This window comes from Myiozetetes cayanensis, unplaced genomic scaffold (genome assembly GCF_022539395.1).
Source record: "Myiozetetes cayanensis isolate MyiCay16 unplaced genomic scaffold, myiCay2020 scf2-11, whole genome shotgun sequence".
Lineage (NCBI taxonomy): Eukaryota > Metazoa > Chordata > Aves > Passeriformes > Tyrannidae > Myiozetetes > Myiozetetes cayanensis.
The window spans coordinates 32,690,620-32,714,632 of NW_026087411.1; the positions used below are offsets into that span (position 1 = coordinate 32,690,620).

Consider the following 24,013-nt stretch of genomic DNA (forward strand, 5'->3'; position numbering starts at 1 on the left):
AGACCTTTTAACTGTGTATGTGGGGTATTTTTTTAATGTTTTAATGTTTCAAATAGCTTATAGAACTGAGTGCTATGTAGTTAAGACTCATGTCTATTTGCCATTACAGGACAGGCACAGAACAGTTATCATGTACTTGTGAAACTGGATCAGAGTATCTCGTAAATGCTAGTAGGGTGTCAAAAATGAGATCTCGTGGGATTTTCTTTTTGCAGGTTACATATTGTATTGGATTTGTATTTGATTGTCTGGTGTATCCCTGTATCTGTTTGGTTTACAGCAGGGAACAAATAGATCCAGTTCCTTTGTATGCTCTGTAAGTCTGCTTCCCTTACTGGAAAGTGAAAAGCCCAGTTCAAGTTGGATAAATACTTAAATGCCTGTGCAGACCGTCCTGGTTCCTCAGCTGGCAAGAAAGAGAATATTTGTGTTGGAAGCCAGTATTTTAAAACTGGTGTCCTGTTACTTAATCTATTCCAGAAGTCAAAACATTGCGAAATTATTTAATACAATTTTAAATTAATATATTGTAATGAAAAAGAAACTCTCTAGGGATATTTAATTAGGTGTCATTAATATTTTACTGAAGCTGGATCAGTGGGGTGATTTTCCCTTATGGAAGACAATTGTGTAATATGTCTTCAGTGAGCTATTAGCAAGGAAGCATTGGAGGAGGATATCCTATAGGGCTGAAAGTCAGTCCTGGATGACTTTTTAATCCAAGGGGGTTACTTTCCTCAGTACCAACATCCTGAATTTGGAAATAACTGTCAATGGACAGGGTTTGCATCTCATAAAAAACAGAAGACACAACCCCAGCTAGTGTTTCAGTACTGCTCATATATATATATGATTTTTGATGATCTTAGGCTAAGGAAGAGAAAGGGATGTTAGGAAATCCATTTTCCCAGTATTTAGGGGAGAACCATGTTTTCTGCCTTGGTCTTCAGAGGAACAAAAGGCCTGATAGGAGAGTGCTAAATATGACTTTTATGTTCAGCTGCAGTTTAACTCTGTGGGTGCCTTTCTTCCATCTCTAGTACTAATGGAGATTTAGGTAGAATAAGTGGGTGACAGCTTGTTCTTTGACAGATCTGTAGGAGAGGTCGGTTGAGACAACCATCTCTGTTTGCTTTGGGATACTGAAGAGTGGCCTCCTCTCATTGGCAGAGGCCAGGCTGTCATTGTGACCCACTCCTCTCCAGTCCTAAGGAAGTTCAGGAGTTGGCTGATGGTCCCTCAGGCCCTTTTTTCTCACTCTTGAGTAAGTGGGACTAACTCTTTGTATGGCAGCTGGGTAGCAGTGTTCTTTGAGTGACCTACTACATCAAAACCTGATACTCTGTGGACACACAGAGTTCCTTGCAGTGCTCCTGTGAATTTTCAGGCTGCTGGCAGGATTGAAATCAGGGTTTAGGAGACCAAAAAACCAAAACTCACTTAACATTTGGAAATCATCTGTAGGGCAAAGGCAATCTTCATCCTTTAATTTTGTTGTTGTTGTAGCTATTACTTGCTGCAGTAGCTGTTTTTCTTATTACTTTCTGCTGTCCTTTACCACTTTTGGAACACGCATTAAAGTGAAATCATGGTTCCACTGTAGTTGATGACAGTTACACTCTCTTTATACTTGATTTTGTATGGACCTCCAGATATACTTTGCACTATTGGAGTAACCTTTACTGTAGAAGTCAAATTTGCGCTGCACTAGAGCATGCCAGCCGGACTTTCTGTTCCCTGTGCTTGCTCATGCACAGAGAATGCTTAATAAAGTTAGTTGGTGTTGTAGGAATTATGTTTCCATTTCACTGAAGGTGGCGTAAGATTTACTCTAATGAAGTTATTTCAAATTAAAGACTGTGCTTATGTGCGTTGAGGGGAAGGGTATAATTTCCTGTTCATCATTATTGCTCTGGGACACAATTCTGTGTATTGCATAAAACAGGTTCTTTTCCATTTGTCCCACCTCAGTATAGCAGGGTGCAGACAGAGTCAGGTGGGGCACAGTTAAGCTGTTCTGATGGGATTCACCTCACCTGTCTTCAGCAACCCAAAAGTATAATTGTTTGTGCTCCTTTTGTAGTTGAAGGAAAGAAAGAAGAGAAAGAGAGGAGCGTTCATCCCAAGCTAATGTAGGTGAATAGGAATTGCCTAATGGAATTGCCTCTCTATTGACCATGCAAGGAAGCTGGACAACTTGCATAAACTAGGCACTTCATTTAGGGATGGCTAGAGTTAGCTGCAGTGAATTCATCAAGCCCACAGCATATCAGTCTGACTGCTCAAAACATGAGAGGACTCTCAGACTCTCTCTGAAATAGTCACAAGGTGTAATGGTGGAGAGAGTGCACAGAACAAAAGAAAACGCAGTGTTGTCACGGAATCATAGAATCATGAAGGTTGGAAAAGACCTCTAAGATTGTTGAGTCCAACCGTTAATCAAACACCGCCGTATTCACCATTAAACCATGTCCTCAAGAGCCACATCCACACATCTTTTGGACACTTCCAGGGATAGCCATTTACCACTTCCCTGAGCAGCCTGTTTCAATCCCTGACCATTTTTTCAGTGAAGAGATTTTCCTAATATCCAATCTAAATCTCCCCTGGTTCAACTTGAGGCCCTTTCCTCTGGTCCCATCACTTGTTGCCTGGGAGAAGAGACCGACCTCCACCTCCCTACAACCTCCTTTCAGTGCAAGTGGTTTTCTGTGAAATGTGCTTACATGCATTTCACTTCTAAACGTCATTTTATCTTGGTGAGATTTGTAAAATAAAAATGGCCAAGTGCATGTATGTTTGGGGCTTTTTAAAAGTTTGAATAGGGCAAAGCAGCACCCACGCCAGACAAAATAAAGACTAAAACCTCAGTAAATCAGTTCTGATTAAATCTCATAAGAAAATAAAACAACTGCCAGGAAGAACTTGTGTTTTCAATAGTTAATTATAACTCCACATGGAAAAACTGCAATTTTGTTTCCTCACTGTTGCATAACAGCAGACATGAGTACGGTAATTGTATCTGTGCAGTGTACGTGTATCACCAGGGTGTTGTGTGGTCTTGCAGAGAACAGTGTAAGCTTATACATTCCCTTTATTTTTTTTCTCCTCTCTTCCTCACTCGGTAAGCTACCTCTATGTTGATGTGATGGACCTAGAAATACAGAGACCCCTTCCTCTTCCAAAAGAAGAAAGAACGCTCCTGCGTCAGGAGATTAGCGTGAAGAAAACAGTACTTTTGCAGAAATGCTTTTAATGGCTCTTGCAGAATATGTGCTAGAAACTATAAAACAGCAAGGGAAATGAAATGTAGAAAGAAATTGTATACATAGATACAATTTGAAGTTTTAAGCAGTATGCTGGAGTTTGTAACACAGTGTAAAAGCACTGCAGTTGTAAATACCTTGTTGCTTCAGTAAGTACTCCAGGATTGCTGGAGAGCTTTTGTAAAAAATACTTTATTTCCTTAGAAGAAGCTTCAAGGGTGGGGATATGTGAGAGAAAATGAAAACAGAAGCTTTATTGTCTTAATGTTGTTTCTCCCTGGATTATAATTTTTAGTGGTTTTGTGTGAGATGTTCACTGACAGCATTTAACAATTAAGGCATTGGTCCCTGCCGAACAACCAGCCAGACTTGTCCCGGATGCCTTCTGTCTCCAAGCAATGTTGCTCTTACGCAGCTAGAGACATCTTGACCAGATGAGAAAACACAGTCCTATGAATTTTTCTGTTGCATGCTGACCTGTATTTCTTGCAATGGTGTTTTTAGGGCAGTTTGCAACAAGAAATACGTAAAGATTGGTGTCTGTTCAAAAGAGAAGCATTCTAGTTGATGGCTGTGGATAATTCTGTGTGGGTGGATTCTTGTATTTTACAATTATTAACTGACATCTACTGCATAATTGCTGGATTTAGGTGGACAAGGTAGGGGGAGCAGCAACAGCCCTGCAGGTGTTGGGAAGCTAGGGAATGAGGTGGGAATAATCTAAAACTATCCCAAACCTTTTTAATTTTTACAGCAGTAGGACCAATTTGACTTCAAGGCTGAACTCTGTTATTTGAGTTGCAGCTCTTTCTGAAAAGAGATATCCATATGTGACTCATATTTCATGTCCAGGTCTCTGATGAGGGCTCTCTTTCTTTTCCTGTGTGTATCCCTTTTCTGTGTTGCCTCTGCACAGATCAGGCCAGAAAATACAGAACCTTATTTTTTTCCCTTTTTTCAACTCAGTTGTACTCTGTGACAGGAGCCATCAGTGCAGTGGTTCAAATACTTATGGAAAGGAAAAAAGTCCTGATTTTTTTTTTTTTTACAGATGTGGTAAGTGTCCAAAGGAAAATGGCTTCACTTCTCCATTTAAGCAGGCTCTGCTCTCACATTGCATTTTCTAGCAACTCAACCCTTTGTTACAGATGTGAAGTGTGTTTCGCCAGGTTGGGCTGATGGAGCCAAGTACCTTATGGCAGTAACCTGAGCAGTTTCTGTCAGGTGTATATGTAAGGGAAGAAGTCATGTGTGTTGTGTGGAAATATGACAGCTCCCTGAAGTCCTTTCTCAGTAGCCCATCTTGCTGAAAGGAGAAGAGGTCTTAGGCGGGTGTTATTTGTCATATTTGAAGAGTTAAAAACGAAGCCTGTCTTTTAACAGTGGCTGTCACCAGCTTGTGTGTAATAAATGAACTTGTTATACCAGCACCAAAAGCACTTACATTTTTACTGTAGCAACAGCTTTTCATAATGTTGAAAAGTCGTCAAGTACATAGACTATCATGCTAAGCTGTCTCTTGAAAACTTTAACAAGTTTCAGGCACTATTTCTAGCCTTCAGTTTTAAAAACAGGCAAAGTCTTATGAAACCTAAAATACAGTTTAAGCTTTTTACATGGGAATAATCTTGTATGAAGGATCTTGGTGTTTTGTCATATATGTACATTTTCCTGTTAACAGAATCCAAAATCCAAAAGACTGCTTTTAGCTGGCAAGTTAGCAGTATAAAGCATTCCTTTACAGGTTCTTTTGCAAAATATGTTGTGTAAGTAGTACAGTGCACAAGACAGTATTTACTGTAAAACTGAGAGGCAGCCCTGAAGACATCTGACTTTTTAATTTAATTTTTTTATTACAGGTAGCTCAGTTGTCTTGGATTGAGAAGAAGGTAGCTACTGCTCTCTTTGGGACTCCACCAACTTCAACAGTAGAAGAAGCACTGCAGAATTTCCTTAAGGTAACTAGTAGCCAACATTTTTCCTATGTGGCTGTTTACCAGCTGCTGTAGGTGGCTCTTGTCAAGAAGTCTGTTGAACAGATTTTGTTCAGTAGCTATAAATCCAGGGCTCTTCTGAACACCACTGAACTCTCTAATAAAATATTTTTTCTCTTCTGTTTGAAAATGAGTTTGGAGATGACTGGCTAACACCTTTCTTTTCTTTCTTTTGTTTTAAGAATTCTTCAATTACTTGACATGGTTAATAGTTACTGAATGTAATGTGAGATGGAGATGGATATAGATTAGTTATATATGCCATTGAAACAAATTAATCATAGTGATAATTGCTGATTTACCCATTTCTGTCGGAGGGTTAACATTGGCAAGGAAAACTTAGACATTGCAATGCTTCTCTTTTTCTGATCTGAAGCTTTTTTTGTTGAGTTTATTTGTGGAGGTGAAATTACTTTCTGGCGAATCAGAAAAGAAGGCTCTGTCATACAGGTCTGTGTTCCTGGGCGTTCTACTAGAACACACAGTTATGAGAAAACACCACATGAATAAAATAAATCTATCTTTCAGTGTCTTGTATATGAATCAGTTCTACTTCTGGAGCTGTAAAGTGTACAAGTTTTTCACTTGACTGAATTCAAAGCATAAACTTCCATCGTTACAATTCCTTTCGGAAAGTTTCTCAAAGGATTGGACAGGCATATTTTGGTCATTTTCAGAAATGCTTGTTTTCTCTATTCTCAGTCTATTTAAAGATGGAATGGTCTCCTGAATTTTGGACGGTATAATACGTTGCCACCTTCTCAGTTTAAGAGATTTTATATTTAAGGTCAAATTCCAAAAGTGGTAGGAATAATTTGAAACATTCACTTTAGCTTCAGGGCATTTTGTGGTGGGCTGCAGAGTGACTGTGGTTTTAAGTCATCTTCTGCAACAAAAATTAAATTACTGTCTAAAAGACAACTGTTTGGGTTTCTTTTTCAATTGTTTGATTCTACACAGTTGGTAGTGGTGAAAGCAGCATTGTTTTGGTCCAAGGATTACAGCTACTATAAATTTCACTGCTGTAATTTTTCTCTCTCAAAAGCTGTTTGTTGATTAAAATTGCTTCTTGGCTAGTAGATAGTTGGTAAGATTTTTACTGATCTTACAAGCTTGTATGTCCTTCATGTGTTTTAAAAGGAAAACATTCTTGAACTTTTTTAACAACCTGAACTTTTCAGAAGATGGTAGTGTGAAAAGAAATGTGTGTCCAGAACTAGAAGATACGGGTCTGTGGAAGAGAAATAATTGTAAAGTTGATTAACACAGTTCATTACTCGTTATGCAAAGTGTGAATGGTTGATTGCTTTCTAATTTCTTTGGCGAGGAAATAATTATTAATAATCTAGAGAGAGCAGCGTCATTCAAAAAAAAGTGAATGAGTCTGAGAGATCTTGTACAGAATGACCTGATGTCTTTACAAAGCACTTGGGAGAGAGGAGAGCAAGAAGTACAGAATATTTTTATATGTTCAGTGTTAGCATCTATTCTGCCTGGTCTAGGGTTTGAGGTTTTCGTTTTCTTGTTTTCTTGATGTTTTCTTTGAATTGCTAAACAGATTGCATTACACACAGTAGGGATGATTCTGTCTGGTGTTTGGGGAAGTGTAATGCATTGCTAAAAATGTTATGCAGACCACATAAATCCCATCACACAAGTTTTAAGTCTATTTTCTTTCCTGTTTTTTATTATTTAGGCAGAAGAAATGCGTCCAGGATATTCCAAATGCAATTATGTGTATTTGGCAAAGGTAACCAAGTTCTTTTAAAAATAATGATTTGTAGACTCTGGTATTCCTACAGTGGTCTGATTGGAAACAAAATGTTTTTTCTTCTCAGTGCTATAAAGATCTTGGCCAGAAAAACAATGCACTGAAGTACTGTGATTCTGCGCTGTCAATTCTCTCAGTTACTAATGAGGTGGGTATTGAGAGTGATAACTTGTTCCCTTCTGACTGCTCTCTTGTCTTTGGCATCCATTACTGCACTGTCGGTAATAACATAATGTTTCAGTTTTTCCTCTGAATACAGAACCTTCCTTTTTCTTCCACTCTAGGTTGTCTCATTACAGTTGTCTGTATCAACAGCTTTAAAAAAATCTTTGTTTGGGGAACTGTCAAGGACTTGTCTGTATCAGAAACTGAATTGCACTCTTTGTAATTCAACCACCTTCATTAGACCATCTTAAGCATAAGCAGTTGAGTGTGTCACTCCATAGCTGTGCTGAAATTTTGCCCCAGACCTACATTTTTCTGAGTTGAAAGCATTCTGGATTTTTGCCCCACAGCCTCTGTCTCTGCTCCTGAAAGCCTCTGGTTTGTGATTCTTGTCAAGGGCAGTATGTTGACTGCAGCAGAGGAAGATGAGTTATTCAAGATAACTCTTGCTCAGTCAAGAGGCACATTTCTTCCAGTTACATCTGCTGGAACATAGTTTGTTCTAAGAGATTACTAGGTTCCTCTTTAGGCCCTTCAGAGTATTTTTATGTATGTGGACACAATATTTCGACCAATATTTGAGAGATTTTAAGTTATTTAATTTCTCAAATGTAAACCAAGTCATGGCAAGGAGGTTCACTCTGTCTGATCTCTGAAGCAAGTTCCATAATGACTAACCTATGATTGGAAACATCTTAGCATCCTAGAGTGTGACAAGTTCAAACCTGAGCTTTGTCAGCCTAAAGGACCCCCTTTGAGCACAGCAGATGTGGTACGGAGAGAGAGGTGATTTCAGAGACGAATTGGCCCTATCCCATTTAATTCTTTGAAGTTAAGGAAAAAGACCATTAAATAGCTCTGTAACTTGATTGACAATAAATGCTGTGTGTGGAGCACTAACACGTTTATGTCAAGTGTTCCTGCTGGGAAGAAAGACCACTGCATGCCTCACCAGCCGCTGCTCCTGGGTGGCCTTATTTTTTGGCCCAAGTTATACTATGTACCAATCATAAATTAAGTCAATCATTGCTTAAGTTCAGTGTTTCTTTAAATATGTATTGGTACAGATATGACATAAGCAATATTTTAACTCTGCTTTATTATTTACTTACTGTTAAAATATACCTTCAGCTTGCCTATTATAGAAAATAGGTAAGACTGCTATAATGTCTGTTTAATACCCCATCATGCTTCTGAAGTATCAGCAGACTTGAGAAGGAGGGGTAACCTTGAGGTGAGATCAGGAATTCAGAAGCAGTCTGAGGGGTAGGTGTATGTATTCTGGCAAGCGATAGGCAGTGAGAGTAAGAATGCTACTGGTTTGTGAACGGAAGAAAGAGCGTCAACTGGGCCCCAAAAATCTTTTGTCCGTCTGAAGAAGACAAGACCTCTTCTGTTTTGACTAATTCTTTAGATATCACGGATTTGTCTCCTTTATCTTATTTCCTTGTGATGTGTTTTGAGTGAAGTTTAGAAAAAAGAGTCCAGTAAATATAGCATTAGGACAATAGTAAGTAATTTGATTTAAAAAAAAACCAACCAAGCAGTCAGCACAGGGTAAAACCAAGTGCATACTGGAAGGAATTACTGTGAAATGAAGATCTGGAACACAAACCCTTCTGGTGCTAATTGTTACCTCAAATCCCATCTGAATTCAAGTATTACATGTTGTTTTGGTTACTGTGTTAGAGAAAGACTGTTACTGATTTTTGGGAAATCATGTTGGAAATGAAGTGGTTCAGGGCTTGGAGCTGTATGTATGACTAATATTTCATCAGATTAGTTTAAAGGAGGGAAGAGATTGTAATAAGACAAAGGAGGCATTGGGGAGACAGTAATAGATGGATGCTGATAAAGTGCCTGAATTGACTACAACCTTGTAGAAGATGAGGTTCATGGTCTGAAACAAAAAGCACAGGTCAGCAGCAGTCAGAGGATTTCTTTCAGTTTGCCACAGCGCAGGATCTCAAAGTTGTCAACAGCATGGTAAGTTGTCAGAGTCATGTGAAACCCATCATTCCCAAGTGTAATCATGTGAGTTTTCTCTCTTTCTTTTAAGCAGGGGAATTCCTTTATTGTTTTTAAATGTTGGCTTCTATTGAGAAACATGTATTTGTATAAAGGCATAAAATCAGGAGCAGACTGAGAGACAAAGCTGCTGGAAAGGTGCCACATTGAGGAAATGTATAGTATTTCATGATACAAATCATCCTGCAGAAAAATAACCATAGACAGTGGTTTACTTTATATTGCTTCTGAGCATCCACAGTTTCCAGTGACTTCTGGGAACCAGAGGTGCTTGGCATCAGTAAAGTAGCCCATAGCTCATTTTAATCCTTGGGTCAAATTCTCAGCTGCTGTAACTCAGGACAGTTCTTTGACCCTTTCTCTAGGATTCACTTTGTGTAACATTTTGAGTTAAGTGATATTATTTTTGACTTGAATGTTGTATCAAATCCAAATATCCCTTCTGTGCATCTGTCCTACTACTTACAGAATATGTTTTAGTTCAAGGGGTAAAGGGGCTTCCAAACATAACTAATTCTTGTTAAAAAAAAATCAGATGGCCACTTTCAACCCTTTTATGAGTCTTAAAAAGAATACCACAGAAATTGTAAAAGAAACACGTTCTGATTGAACAACTTCTGTAAGTCCTGTAAATTAAGAGTTACGGGATGATTTTTAAAAATAGGGAAGTTTTTAAAAATAGTTTGCCACATTTTTAACCTAACAGTCAATGCATTATTTTTATTTTAAAAGGAAATGTGTGAGTTTTGGTGCAACTTACATCTGGAAAAACAAAACTGATGTTACAGTGCAACTTAAGAGACCTTTTCCTATCCTCTCTACTCTAAACAAAAACCTCCAATGAATCATACAGTTCTTCCTTGGCCATAAATACTGTCATACTGTAGAGTGGTGCTTCACTGCTGGAGGTGCATGGGACATTAAATTGTCCAGTTTTTCTCTAGTTGCTATCCAGGTGGATAACCTCAGGGTCCTGGGAAACATTCGCCCCTTCAGTAAAAGAGATCTTAATTTTCAGGGCTGCTGTGAGTTATTGTGAAGTGCCTCACAGCTGCTCTGTTCATCTAGGGGATGTTGTGTTACCCTTACCGAGACACGTTACTTTGTAGTGTGCTCAAAGCCTTGGTGAGTGTGACTACATGAAAATGCGAGTGTCTGTCTTGCATATAGGAAGGCAAAACACGTGTGTGTGTGGTTAAACACATGGTGCTTTGCTTGTAAGGAGAATATGACACTAATTTCTTGTTTATAACAAAGATAGTTGGGTACTTTCAAGGCTGGAACTTGAAGAAAATTCAAGTCTCAATGTAGGATTATAGTGTACGATAATCAAGAAATTATTTTTTCTTGTGTCTGGTGACAAGTGTGGGTATGAGAGTGAACTCTGTGTTTATAGGACTAGTAAGCACACCACAAAGGAATTAACAGCCTAGCAGAGAGAGGTTGAAAATCTCAGAATTCCAGTCTCTATGACACTTTTTTGAAAATGAATCTGTAAAGCAGCAATTACATTACAAGAAGTGTAGTCTTGGAAGAGATAAAGACAGCAGAGCAGGAAAAATGCAAAGGAAATCTATTTGCACTGAGTTACTGAAAGTCTTACTTAAAATGCAGATAAAAACTTCCCTGAAGCTTAGACTGTCTTTTACAAAATTATTGGTGATTTAAAACACTCTGTCCTTCCCAGCAAGTACAAATTATGGCAATTCAGAGTTGAAATTAACAAGTGAGAGAGATTCCGATATTACAGAAATGGATCATTACGTCATTCACTTCTTACAGGTGTAGAATGGCAGGAAGCAGAGACTTGTTAAAGACTCTGCCTTCAGCCTCAGTGACATCTGAAACTCATGTGGAGGAGGTAAATGTAGTGATAGGTAGGAACAATGGCTGGATGTTTACACAGGAATGCAACTGCTGAGGAGAAATCATGCCCATACAATTTTCTTACACTTTATTTTACATCACCATAATCTCCTTGGTTATTAATTTCATTTTTAATATTGTCTGTAAGGAAAAGAGTAGGAGTTACAGAGGATGAAAGGGGGGTCAGAGTATATAAACTTCAGTACCCATCAGCTGTTCCTGTTACAACAGACCATTTGTATATCTGGATTTTCAAGATTTTTCAGGAAATACTACTTTAGCCACCACAGATCAGTTGTATGTAGCAGACCTTGCTGTGATATTTTCAACGGATATAATTTGAAGCTGCTGTGGTAATCAGTAAGTTTTTGAGGAGAAAAAAGGAATTTTGTTTTGCTTTTAAAGTGAAGGGTACAAATTATGACTTGTTTGTGAAAAATCTACCAATTGCAACTGTGTGAATAATATGGTTTAACCTCATAAAAATGTTTTTGTTTCCTCATCAAACAGAACATTTTCTTTTCCTAACACCTTCAGCTTAATACAAAATTACATTCTTTTCAGAGCATAATTGTTGCTTTAGATTTTATGCACATTTGTTTTTCAAAGGGCCAGCAAAAGTCGATGGTGTTTCAATTGCAAAATAATTGCAGTGTCTGATTTGTGTTCATTTTGAATTCTAAGCTATTGCTTTCCTGCTAATACTATTTGTGGAGTTGAACAAGAATTTCCTGATAGCTACCACCAACCAAAAATTAAAATATCTTTTGAATATACTTTAAAAAGATATTCCTTGATTAGTGGTTTTGTGTACTCTGAATGTGAGTGCTTCAAGCACAGGGAATACGTTTTTTGAAATCTCATTAGAAAGAGGTCAGATTTCAAACTGTAAAGTGCTGGGGAAAAATGAGACATTTGTTAAAGAGTTGCTAAAAGAATTTGAAACTGCCTATATTTGCACTTCAAAGAATACAGTCTATATTTCTCTAGCTTAGTGATTAGACCAGTTTTCTATCTGCATGTTTTTGAAGCTTTGCCAAAAGGTTTCTTAGCACTGTCTGCTTATTCTTTCTCTCCCTCCAAAAACAATTCCAAGAAGTGATGAAGATATTTTTTGTGGTGTCGTAGTTTTAGGATAAACTCTATCCTGATAAATACCAAGTTTATCATATTTATGATTAAACTGCCTATCACAAAGCATTCATTTCAACATCCTATCCAAGGTAACACAGGTTTAGCATAGCTTTTGCTCCAGCAAGACTGGTCAGCTGCTGATTCCTCAAGGTGATGAGTATTATCTCCTCTGCTGGCATGCGGGGGCGTGATGCAAGGGAAGAGGGGGAGAAGTATTCACAGAGATGGTGGTGTGCACTGCAGGATTGCAAAAACCTATTTTTAATTTTTGCAGCGTAGCTGGGCCAAGTCATGCTACTAGGATCTTGAAATATATGGTCTTGGAATCAATATACAGGGTGAAGGAAAGCCTCGACAAGCATCTTTCTGAAGGGCCTGTAACTGGGCATGATTGTTTACAAGCTGTTTCAGCAATAACCGTGCAGAAAGAAAAGCTGAAGCCCCCATCATGGTAGGGGCAGCAACAAGACAGAAAGAGAAGGAGGAGAATGTCTTGAACACCAAAAGCTCCACATTGTGTACAATAGTAAAAGAAAGCCAGACTATAGGTGAAACTTCATCTTTTAAATCAGAAAAGAACTAGTGGATTAAAATTTTGCATAACTGTTTATTATTCTAAATTGTATTCTGCTGTTTTCTGATTTTTCAACAGCAGTCCTTGAACTAGCTGAGCTGTTTATTCACAGACTTCTGGGTGTTTTTTTCCTCTACTTGAAGTAGTATCCAAAAATGTGTAATTATTATCAGCTACATATTTTAAAGCTGTGCTTGCCTTGATCCTAAATGCCTTGAGAAGTCATGGTTAATCCCCAGAAGAAGATTCTAAAAATGTGAAAGAACATAAAATGCCCTAACTTGTGGCATACTACAGTCATATAGAAAGTGGCAAATGGGTGATTGTGATGCAATATCAAAATTGATATTGCATATCAAAATATCAAATGGTATTGTGCAATTTTTAGTGCCTACTACAGTCAACATCATCTGTGAGAGTTGATCACGAACCTGAGAAGGGATCACATTTAGCTTTGTGTGATTTATATTGTCCACAAAAGCTTTTGCTCTCTAACTGACAATCCTTGTGCATGTTTGAGAGTCTCTTCTGTTACAGTCCAGGATTTCTCGTGGAGCTGCAAAGGAATGATACAGCTGTACCCAAAAGCAGCAGTGTCTCTCAGCACCTCATTGCTGTTACTGCGTATCAGAGTACAGCTTTGGACCACCCTTGCAGCCCAGCTCGTTTAATATACCACGGTGCCCCGCTGACTTCAATGAAACCCTACAGGATGCATGTCAGCTTGGGATTTGGCAGTGGTTGCACACAATTATGTTTTTGTTGGCTGGTGTAACCATTTTGGTTGTGGTCATGGGGCTGTATTGTTCTCTGTTGACAGTTGGGACTTTGTCAACAAGTGCACACATGTGCAGTGCTTGGGTTGAGTGTGTTTAGTGCATAAGGAAATAATTATCAGAGATGTAAAGTAAAATCATTATCTTTCTGTCTTTGCTTTAATTGCCATTTAATTTTTACATGCACATTTATATGTGTAAGTCTATGTGTATATGTATTTTATCGGTAATTTTTTTTTCAGTAGAAATGAACTGTCAAAATGTGGACCACTTCCAGTTAAGCTAACATTCTCTTTTTCCCACCAGCTCTGTCTTCCTTCTTGTGCTTGTTTTCAACTCCCTCTCTTCCCCTGTTCAGTCCCTGGCCTCCCAGGTCTTTTTTTTCCCTGTGAATATCTTCTGTGAATGATGAAACATAAAAGAAAAGCAACTAAATAGGAAGAGGGAAAAATACAATCCCTGGCCTTGTAATTTGAATACCTTTTGTGTAGCACTTTGCAGAACATTTTGAACTCCTGTTCAACTCTGAAAATGATATAAGTGTTTAATAAATGCAAGCCTTGACAGTAGAAAGTCAAGGTTGAAAATGGCTTCATATTCAGTCAGTGCTGAACTAAGCCTCAGGGTGAACAAATGGGACTGACGCAAATGTATTGCATTCCTCCATGACTTGCACCTCTTCCTCTGCCTGCCACGTTCTAAAGGGAGATCAGAGCCTGCCTATCTTAAAATAATAATACAAAAGAAGAAAAAAAAGCCAACCTTATTGTTCATTTTCAGAAAGCCACACACTCAGAAATCAACAAGGAAGAGAGTTGGCCAAATAGAGGATTTATGGCTTTGTCCTTCCATTAACAGTCAAGCTTTGGGCATTAAAGAAGTTTTCACCCTTAAACTTGGAAACTAGTTCACTGAGCAGAGTCCTAGCTTCTTTCTCCTTTTAGCGTGACACACCTCTTGGTCTGGAAGGACTCTATTCAAAGGTGACATCATTCACTGACCTTTCTCAACCTTGTTTTTAATACCATTGCTGATTTTTTCAGTGTTTTTGCCGTATGAGTTCTTACTGACTGGAAGCTGCTGGCTCAATTAATTCAGCCAGTTAAGTAGTTTGCAACAATAATAATTCCTGCTTTTATTGATGTAGTCTTGTTTAGAACTGGCAAACCAGAGGTAGAACGCTTTGCACGTTTGCAGTTTCTTCTCCAGACAGTTCTTAGAACAGTCACGGGTTTGTTCCATTCTTTTTCCTAAGCCCAGAGGAAGATTCAGGGAAGGTTGCCCAATATTTTTGAGACCTTTGCAACTTGAAAAGCTCATTGCCCAATACAATCTTTTACTTCTAAGCAGAGAGGCAATTATACAAAGTTGTTTGGAGATATATTTTTTAAATGCAGTATTCTGAAAAGTGAGTAAAGAATCCCATCAACCCATGAAATGCTTAACACCATTCAGATATGAGAAAACCTGAATCTGTACAATTTTCAGCTTAGAAAAGTGTCAAAAGAGTAGGACCAGAGAAAATGAAACTTTTCCATTTCTTAATACCGTGGGACAATATCTGGCTTTCTACCTTTTTGTTTAATGGAGTCTAGAATAATTTTCAGAAGTCGACCACAGTCAGTACAGAAAAGAGTTTATTTTCCCTGAATTGAGCAAGATATTGATACAAATTTAGAGTTTTCCAATTTTTATTGAAAGCAGTGGGTTGGTGCTCCAGGCAGCCTGTAGTGACATGGAGTTTAAGGAGTGCGGAATTCAGTGTGACATTTCCTTCTGTTAGAGTATTTTGGCAAGAGCTTGCTGGTTTTGCAGTGTATGCCTTTTAAGGCCTCTGATAAATGATTAGGCAGATAGTTTAGCCTATTGTTGCCAGTGGGAGTAAGGCAGTGACTCCAAGAGAAGTGTCCAGCTAATGTATTAATGCCTTTATCCAGACCAATAATATAATGTAGTTTGACATGTCTGGCATATGGTTTCTATCATCTCAATATTCTTCTCTGTTCCTCCATGACATTTTAGACAACTAACCAAAATAAAGAGAAGCAGGAATTTCTTCACCCATAAAATATATTTTAAAATGTCCTGTATTTTGTTCCAGCTCTTTGGTTGATTTGATAATGAAGTGATCCTTTAATTCAGTGATTACTTCATTGACCGTCTACAATATTTTCTTTCAGAATTGCCTGTGGCATTATCACTACTGCTCCCTGTCATTGGAAATACTTGCATAAAATCTGTGGTGTGCAAGTACTTTTCACTTGCACTGTTAAGTACCCATGGGTGCATGTATTGGGTGTTTGGACTCTTACCAGCCTTCAGCTATGAGGTGCTGACTTTTGAGAAATGTGGTTTTAAACCAAAGTGCAGTTTGCAAGCTAGAAGTTTTGTAGTGGCAACTAAAGCAAGTGGATTGTATCCAGGGCCATTTAAAAATAAGTAGAATAATGGTGGTTTTGTGCTCTGGTTACATATTTATGTGCGTGTACCCCTTTCCAAACATACATGGAATAGCCAAAATATATGTCACCGGTTACCTGTGAGAGAGTCTGTGGCCTGGAATTGATTTCAAGCCCCATGCAAACTGCGCACTTAACACTTTGGCCTTCTGCCTCCGGAGGTGCAATGTAGTATTGGCTCTGAGCACAGTAGATCACTTCTCTGTTACTGCCCCATTGGCTCCACTCTGCCCTGAGCCCAGCAGCATAGGCAGAGCCCACCAGCACTGATCTGGAAGATACTGAGGGTGTAGTTCAGTCCATGGTGGCTATTACAGGTAGGTACGGCTGTATGCACTGAAACCACAATCTAAGTCATTAATTACATTTACCAGTGTTTTCTTCTTGTTTCATGATAAATTGTTTACAAACATCACAGAAATATCTTCAGAAAAAACTGCATGCAGTTGGGTTGCGAGATTACGTCAAGTATAAGGGAAAGCAATACTTTATGCAGAGTACACCAATAAAAGTTATATCCCAGGCTGAAAAGCTCAGTGGTCTGCTGAGAAGGCTATTTGTGGGCTAACATTTTAAGTGCTTTAACAGAGCTGTAAAGGGAGGGCTGCCACCTGGCTCTTGTTTTCACTTTATTTTTGTATTCACTGATAAATTACCTTACTACGCAGACTTTATATTTTGTGGCTGTTGCAGTTTTGTGTTATGTCTGTTGTGAGTAAAGAAATGTGGATAGGCAAATATTAGACGAATGAAGGGATTTATCCTATCTAAGCTGATGCATGATTGTCTGTTTCTTTCAGGATAAAGAAGCCCAGAAAGACTTAGAGGCTTTACTTCTCACTCTGAAGCTCTGATACCACATACTTTTTAACTCTTCATACTGTAACAAAATTGGAAAACTAAAATGAGAATCTACAGGATCTGGAAACTGCGGGTGAATTTCAGCTAAGTCAATGGGAAGACAGTCATTGATTTTGGTTGGCCTGGATCACAGCCTTTAAGCATTTGGCGATTATGATATGAAAATAATACATTGATTTTTGGTTATTTATAATCTTGTTCTGAAGTGTAATTTTAGATTGCTGACACTGTGAGTCTGATTCTCTGAGCATGAAGTCCACTGCTGGCAATGGACATACTGGGGGTTAGAACGCAAAATGCATAAATCTCACTCTTTGAAAGATTAATCAACTAGTACGTGATGCCAGCATAGAACTGTATGTAGCATAAACAGTGTTTCCATAGTAAATTATATTTATATCAACTAATTTACACAGATGTGTACAGAAGAAAATCATGAATATTTATGTTTACATATTTCTCTACTCTTATAAAATTATAATCTTGTTGAAGTTAAAGAAAGCTGTTGCCTCCACAAAGCTCTTTTTACTTTAAACCTACTGTCCATTTTTCATTGAAATGGGAACATTTTATAAATTAAATATTAAAGTTATAATTTATTTGTAACATCAAGTACAATATTAAAGATCAGACCAATGAAATTAAGTGGTTTAGATTAATACATGTGATGTTTAATGGATTAATATCAGGACTTCCATCAAGCTTGTGAATTCTGACTCTTCCTCTTTGAAGAGTTGCCTTGCGGGGCGGCATCAGCGTGTCTTTGGAAAACCTGGTCCAACGTATGTCCATCATTAACCTTTTATATCATTTATATAGCATAACCTGTACATCAAAATAGACTACTTAAAGACCTACTACTTCTGTTGAGTGTGTAGGACAGCAGTGCTTTCAATAAAATGTAACAACTGGGGAAAGAATTTCCATTCACCACTGGACTGATCCAGAATTCACAGAAGTCTGTAAAAGACTAAAGGCCAGTTTTCATTGGCTTTTAATTCAGGATGTGAATTTAGATGCAGGGAATGTGTCTGGAATAAGTATGCATTTCTGTTAAAGGAAATAAAATTGGATAAGGACAACTACATATTCCCACGATCTACTTGATGTGTAAGACAACATGGACCAGTTTATGGCAAAACCAGGGAGATCTTCACGAATTGAAATACGCCTTTGAATTGGTGTTAATGTTTATTCTGTGAAAAACATAGTTTCTATACATTTTTTTAAATTCAAGAATGCTTTTATTTTCATACACAATTTCAGAGAGAAGGGGAGATAAATCCTAACAAACAGTTTCCCCTGTGACAGAATGTTTTGATTCACACAGAATAATTGACTTATATAATAATAATAGAAGCTGGAAAAGTGACACAAAAGACTTTACCAAAGGGGCTTTTGGTAAAGTCTGTTTCTGACATTTTCAAAACCAGTGTGGAAAGCGTAGTTTAAATGGATCTACAAAAGTTATTTGTACTTAGGGTTGTTGTTAACTATTCACTCTCACCTAGGAAGATGTAATAAGAAGGTCTTTACTTAAGTCAATTTTATGCTAATTTCTATACTTTATAAAACAAATTGGGTTATGCAATAGATGCCTCATTTACAAGTAATTATTGATTATAAAGCCTGAAAGTGTATCGTAGGAATAGATTACAACAAGAAGTTATTTAAATTAATTGCTAAAATTAGGTGACATAAGTAGGATTTGCTTTATTAAGGGCAAATATAAGGGGTTGAATTCAAGTAAATAACAGAAAGAGGATGGAGGAAATCTAACTATTTGTGGCAATTCTGTGGAAAAGGACCTGGCAAGTTAATTATGGGTCAATAATGTCACGTTTTTGTGGAGAAGCATATTTCATACTATACTGAATAAATAAGCATACCCCATTAAATTCACATAAAATAACCTTTTATTCTAATTAGGCCTAATAAGGTCTAGTGAGGTCTGAGCTGGGAAACTATCTGGTTTCAGGCACCACACTTCAGGGAGGTTGGGGGCAAATTGGAAAGAGTCCAGTGGAGAGAGACAAGAAAGATGAGAGTGCTAGACAATATTATTTTGTGTGTAGAACTTGAAAGAATTTGGTGTGTTTAGTCTGCAGGAGCAAGGACTAAAGGAGTATTGACATTTGTAAGAAGCTATTGCAGAGAAGACAGTAAAAAAACAACCCCAAACCTTGTTCTCCAAACTCCCTGTTCATAGAACAAGCGGTAACTGCCTACCTTTAGATTAGGCATTAGGAGAAAATAATCCTGGTGGTAACTTTGCAAAGCTCTGAAATACATTTTCTGAGAACATTATAAAATCATTCACTTAAGTTTTAATATAAAAGTTAAATAAGACTGTAAACATTGGCAGTGCTTTAGACACAGTTCATCCTCTGGCAGAGGTTGGACTAGATGACTTCTTAAGATCTCTCCTGGCCTTGACATCCCTGGGGATTGCACGACTCCGGATCCCTACAAGCCACAGGCACTCCTGCTGGGGTTCAGAAGTTGGTGAGCTGTTTGCACACACTGGCTCTGCATTTGGGCCCAGACTGGGGAATGAGTTTGTACTCTGAAACATTTACCAGCATGTTTCAAAACTTGAAGTTAAAGACATACATCACGTCTGCCCTTGACTTTATTTACCTCAAATGTAGTTTTAATCCTCAGGGTCACACTTTTAAATGAAATTTCTGATTTTATAAATTAAACTACCCATCTTTCTTTCTAGCCTTGTGAATTAAGCCTATTCTTCTGATTTAATTTTGGCTCACTACTAGTCTATGTGTAGAATCACCAAATAACATCTGAGAGAAAAAAGGCTGGTTTTAATTATTCATTCTAAGTTGTCTTTGACAGTTCACAGAAATATTCCTCACACAGGTAAGACACTGCTGTTTATGCAGCTAAGATATTTTGTGCTTTTAAAAGTTTTATTAGTGTACATGAGCATTCTCAGTTCTTTTGTTTCTACTTTGCTGATCTGAGAACTTTTAAAATTGAAGCATGTTCCCTAAATTGTTCCCTAATTGCTCTTTGGAATAAAGCTTTTACATTTAGTTGTAGGCCTAGGATATCTGTTCTCTGTGTCATACCAGCTGTAGAAAAAGCAAGCATAGCTCCAGAGGGCCATATGTTTTCTTTTTTCTTTAAAATATCCACAAGCAGACAGTCACTTCCGTAGTTTTGTCTCCATGGAGGAACTAGATTCTGTGATTCTCTGCGTCTGTATTAACCCCTGCGGGCTTTTAAGCCATATGGAGCAGATGGGACTACAGCCTTCCTGAAGCCACGGTGCCCAGGCTGTGGTACCCACAACTCCTTCAGTTCTTCTGCTGTGGCATCTGATTTGCTCTCTGCTGCAGTACAAACACTGTAAATTACCCGGCGGAATTCGTCTCTTTACATACTTGTAAAAGGTGAGTTCTGGGGGCCTTGGTCTGGTACCAGGGTTCGTGTGCTTCATTACAGTTAAAACTACTAGTTCTGCCTTCCTTGCTAATTGACATAATTTTTATTTCTTGTGAAGCTAAGTGTTCTGTCACTGAATCCTGATCCCTTTGTGATTGCCCCACTCCACAGCAGGTAATCATGAAGCAAGTTATACAGTTTTTGTAGCAATTGGCCACAGACACTGTGGAAATGGTTACAGTGATACACTCTCATACTACATGTTTTAATTACTGTCTTTTGCTGAGTCTTGGGATGAGATACTCCTTTCTGTGGGGTAATATCAATACACTGACTTCTGAATTGGGAAGCTGTCCAACAGTGGTGAGTAGCTGGTGACTGAGAAAGGAAAGTCACAAGTCCTGTGTCCAATTAAAAAAAAAACAAACAAATACCTAAATCCACACCTACTACCCTATTATTATGGTAGTAAAAGCCTGAACTTAAAAAAAAAACAAACAACAACAAAAAAAAAAAAAAAAAAAAAAAAAAAAAAAAAAAAAAACAAAAACCAAAACAAAACAAACAAAAAAAAAACCAAACTAAACCAACACTGAAACCAAAGCACCAACAGAAGAAATCAATGAAAAAGTGGCTACCAGAGATCCAGTCATGTTCAACCCAAACATATCAGTTTATCTGGATCTACTTATCTTCAGCCATCACTACCTGAACACCTTCCAGCTGAAGTACCTAGGAGTATAGGGAGGTATTGTGAAGTCCAGGAAGATCCATGAGTTTTCTGGAATTTTCCTGGACACTCTGGAGGGTAGTCCTGTGGTGTTTTGTTTTTTTTTTCCAGTGGGCACAATGGTGCATTATATCTACACCAAGTCAGAAAATCCTACGGTAGTGTGACAAAATTGTATTGCAGCATTCATCCAGTGCAAACTCAAGAAAGAGTAGTTCTGAAGGGCCAACATTGTTTGCTTTTTTTTTCCCTCTGTACATGAGGTTATATTCTTATTTTCCAGCACTTCTGCTTCTTACAGACTTCCAAGTTCCTTGGAGAAGAAACAATCAAACTGTCTTGACAATACAAAAAGAATTAAGCTTTTCTGGCCCTGTCTATGTGTAACCCATGCATGTGTGATGCTGGGAAATGAAGCACTGAAACTAAGAATGTGAAACATTATTAATTTTTTTGGAGGAAATATTTTACTCATTTCATTAAAATAAACAACCAGTTATTCTAGAAGTATCTGTGGGATCTAGTGTGAACTTGAATATGAACAATCTGAGCTCTGTGCTTGGTAGTGCTGCTGACCCATGATGTGACTGTGGGGTAAGCTACTTAGCTACATACCCAAGTTGCACACACGCAAACACTGTCTGTCCACTCTTCATATGTTTTGTTTATTAAGATTAATTATGAGCTGGTTTGAATTGCCTACATGTGTAAGCCAAAAATAGAGCCCCACAATATTGACTGGGAATATTGTAACCTAAACATGTATTAAGGATACAAGCATGAGTATGGATGTACTTTTTAAGCTACCAAAGTAAGTTCAGGTTTCTAATTCATGGATAAAGGTAATCAACATGGCTGATGAAATTTCAGTCTCTAGAGAGAAATGTTTGTTGTTCAGAAAAATGTGGCAAATCAGCAAAGTGGATTCAGCAATTTACTTGTGTTTTCCTAATCTTGGAAGAGGATAATTTATGAAGAAATGAAAATTCATTTGTAAAGCTCCTGACTGTGGCTCTGGGTTAAGGATTGCTGGTTTGCAGAATGCTGGGCAAGCTCACATGGTGCCCTGTAAAATCATATATGAAGTCTTAAAGCAGTAATAAAATACATGTTTTTCAAATTAGAACAGCAGAATGCTTTTACAGCAACACTTTTAAGTGTAGCAAGGGGTTCATACAAAAGTACTGCTAGAATGTGTGTTGCTTTTGATACCACCAATGAATAGGTATTGGCAGTTTCAAGCAAAACAGTGTTCCTGGTGCATTCATCATGAATCCCTGAGCAAGAATTACCAAACAAAAGACCATAATTGATTGTGTGACCCCACAGTCATTTGACATCATCTTTCTTTTAGAGGTGTTTGTCTTACTAATGAGTAGTTTCATAGGACTGGTCCTTATAAAACCTACCTGTAACATTTTGGTGCCATTGAGAACATGGCAGAACAGCCTCTGGACATCAGTGAGTCTCAGGCTTTGTGCTAAAATGGGATTTTTAAAAGTACCTGCATGACCTTGTGTGACGTTTGCTTGTGTACATCCTTGTACTTGGCTCAGCTTGTTCCAGTGGCACACTGCTTTCAGCCCATTTTACAGCCATTCCTACGTGACCAAACATGTTCATTTGGAAAATTAGAAGGCAGGTCTTTACAGCTGTCACGGGAGAAATTCAGAACAATAGCTTAGGGGGCAAAAAAGCCCCTGGACTACTGGACCTGGATCTGTGTGGTCATTTGAGCAATACTTCTCAATATAGTTGTCCACTATACATGATTTCTGTAAAGGGCATTAGTTTATTCTCTAGAGGGGGAGTTTTGTGATCAGATCATTGTACACCACAGAAAATTTCCTCCCTCCTTTAACTTACTTCCCCATCTGAAATAATGGGGCTGACAGGGCTTCTTTCACCCATGGGGGTGGTTTAAAGAAAAACATGTAAGAAAAACATGAAGAATACACAAGCAGTAAGCAGTAAAAAAGACCTCACCTTTTTTGGGCCTCTTTTACTCTTTCCATCAGTACCCAAAGAGCTGTCAAGGAAGATGAAGCTTTTGGAAGTCTTTATGCTGTTATTCTGGGCTGGTTTGGAGCATGCAGAAAGCCCATGCATGCCTGGCCACGCGCACACAACTGTACCTTTAGTGGAAGTGTATTAGCAAATGCCCCAGCTGGGGAGCAGTGGCCAGTGAGGCAGGAGAAGCAACACACCTGGCTCAGCAGTGTAGAGAACAACCCTGATGAGGTTCAGGTGGGCCCTGGCAGTGGAGAATTGGCACTTCAGGTGCATGTGATGGGCTAAGTGTCCTTTGGGGATGTGCACTGGTGGCTAAGGAGCTGTGTTACTGTGGAAATCTGCAGGAAGGCAGCTGAGCCTCTGGAAGTTCCTGGCCTGGAGGTGAAGGAGGGGTGAGTACATGCTCTGTGGGGCGTGCAGCTTCACGCTACTGTGTCTGTGTCAGAAGGAGTGTGTGTGGGACACATGCAGTGGGTACTGTAGTGGTGAGTGTTTCACAAGCCTGCATGTCTGCTCGTGGCACCACTCGGCATTAAGTTAAAAGAGGAAATCTGGAAGACGTCCCTAGGAGGGCTAACCAAAGGTAGACAGGATTTGGTTACTCCTGTGAGGAGGCATGTTAAGTCTTGAGTGTGTAATTATCTACATGCAAGACTTTCTTCTGTGCAGGGCTTTGACTCCTCTCAGGGCCTGCCATGGGACCTGGGAGGACACGCCAGGGCTCTGCCACCACTGCTTCCTCCTCTGGGGCGCTGTTGCATGTGACAAGTGAGAGTGAAATGAAAATGATGGTTTTCTAGTTTCCCTGCTTCAAAAGATGCTTTTGTTCATGTTCACCAACTTAAATTTATGTGGAAAAATACAAGGTAGAAAAGACGTTTCAAGTGGACTACCTGTGATCTGCCATTTTCCTGTGGTAAGAGCTTGTTGCTGTTAAGCGAACGTGTGCTAAAATCAAGCTAGAACAGTAG

At 38.5% G+C, this 24,013-nt stretch overlaps 1 protein-coding gene across 2 annotated transcripts in view; it reads left to right on the forward strand.

Moving 5' to 3' along the window:
- RMDN2 (regulator of microtubule dynamics 2) overlaps positions 1–17,554 on the forward strand; it is a 44,833-nt gene extending 27,279 nt beyond the window's left edge. For both annotated transcript variants that reach the window (XM_050315593.1, XM_050315594.1), the window contains exons 8-11: positions 5,126–5,224; positions 6,957–7,010; positions 7,099–7,179; positions 16,834–17,554. In XM_050315593.1, coding sequence (XP_050171550.1) covers positions 5,126–5,224; positions 6,957–7,010; positions 7,099–7,179; positions 16,834–16,887 — 288 coding nt within the window. In that variant the 3' untranslated portion in view covers positions 16,888–17,554. The remainder of the gene's footprint in view (positions 1–5,125; positions 5,225–6,956; positions 7,011–7,098; positions 7,180–16,833) is intronic.
- Positions 17,555–24,013: the final 6,459 nt, after the last annotated feature.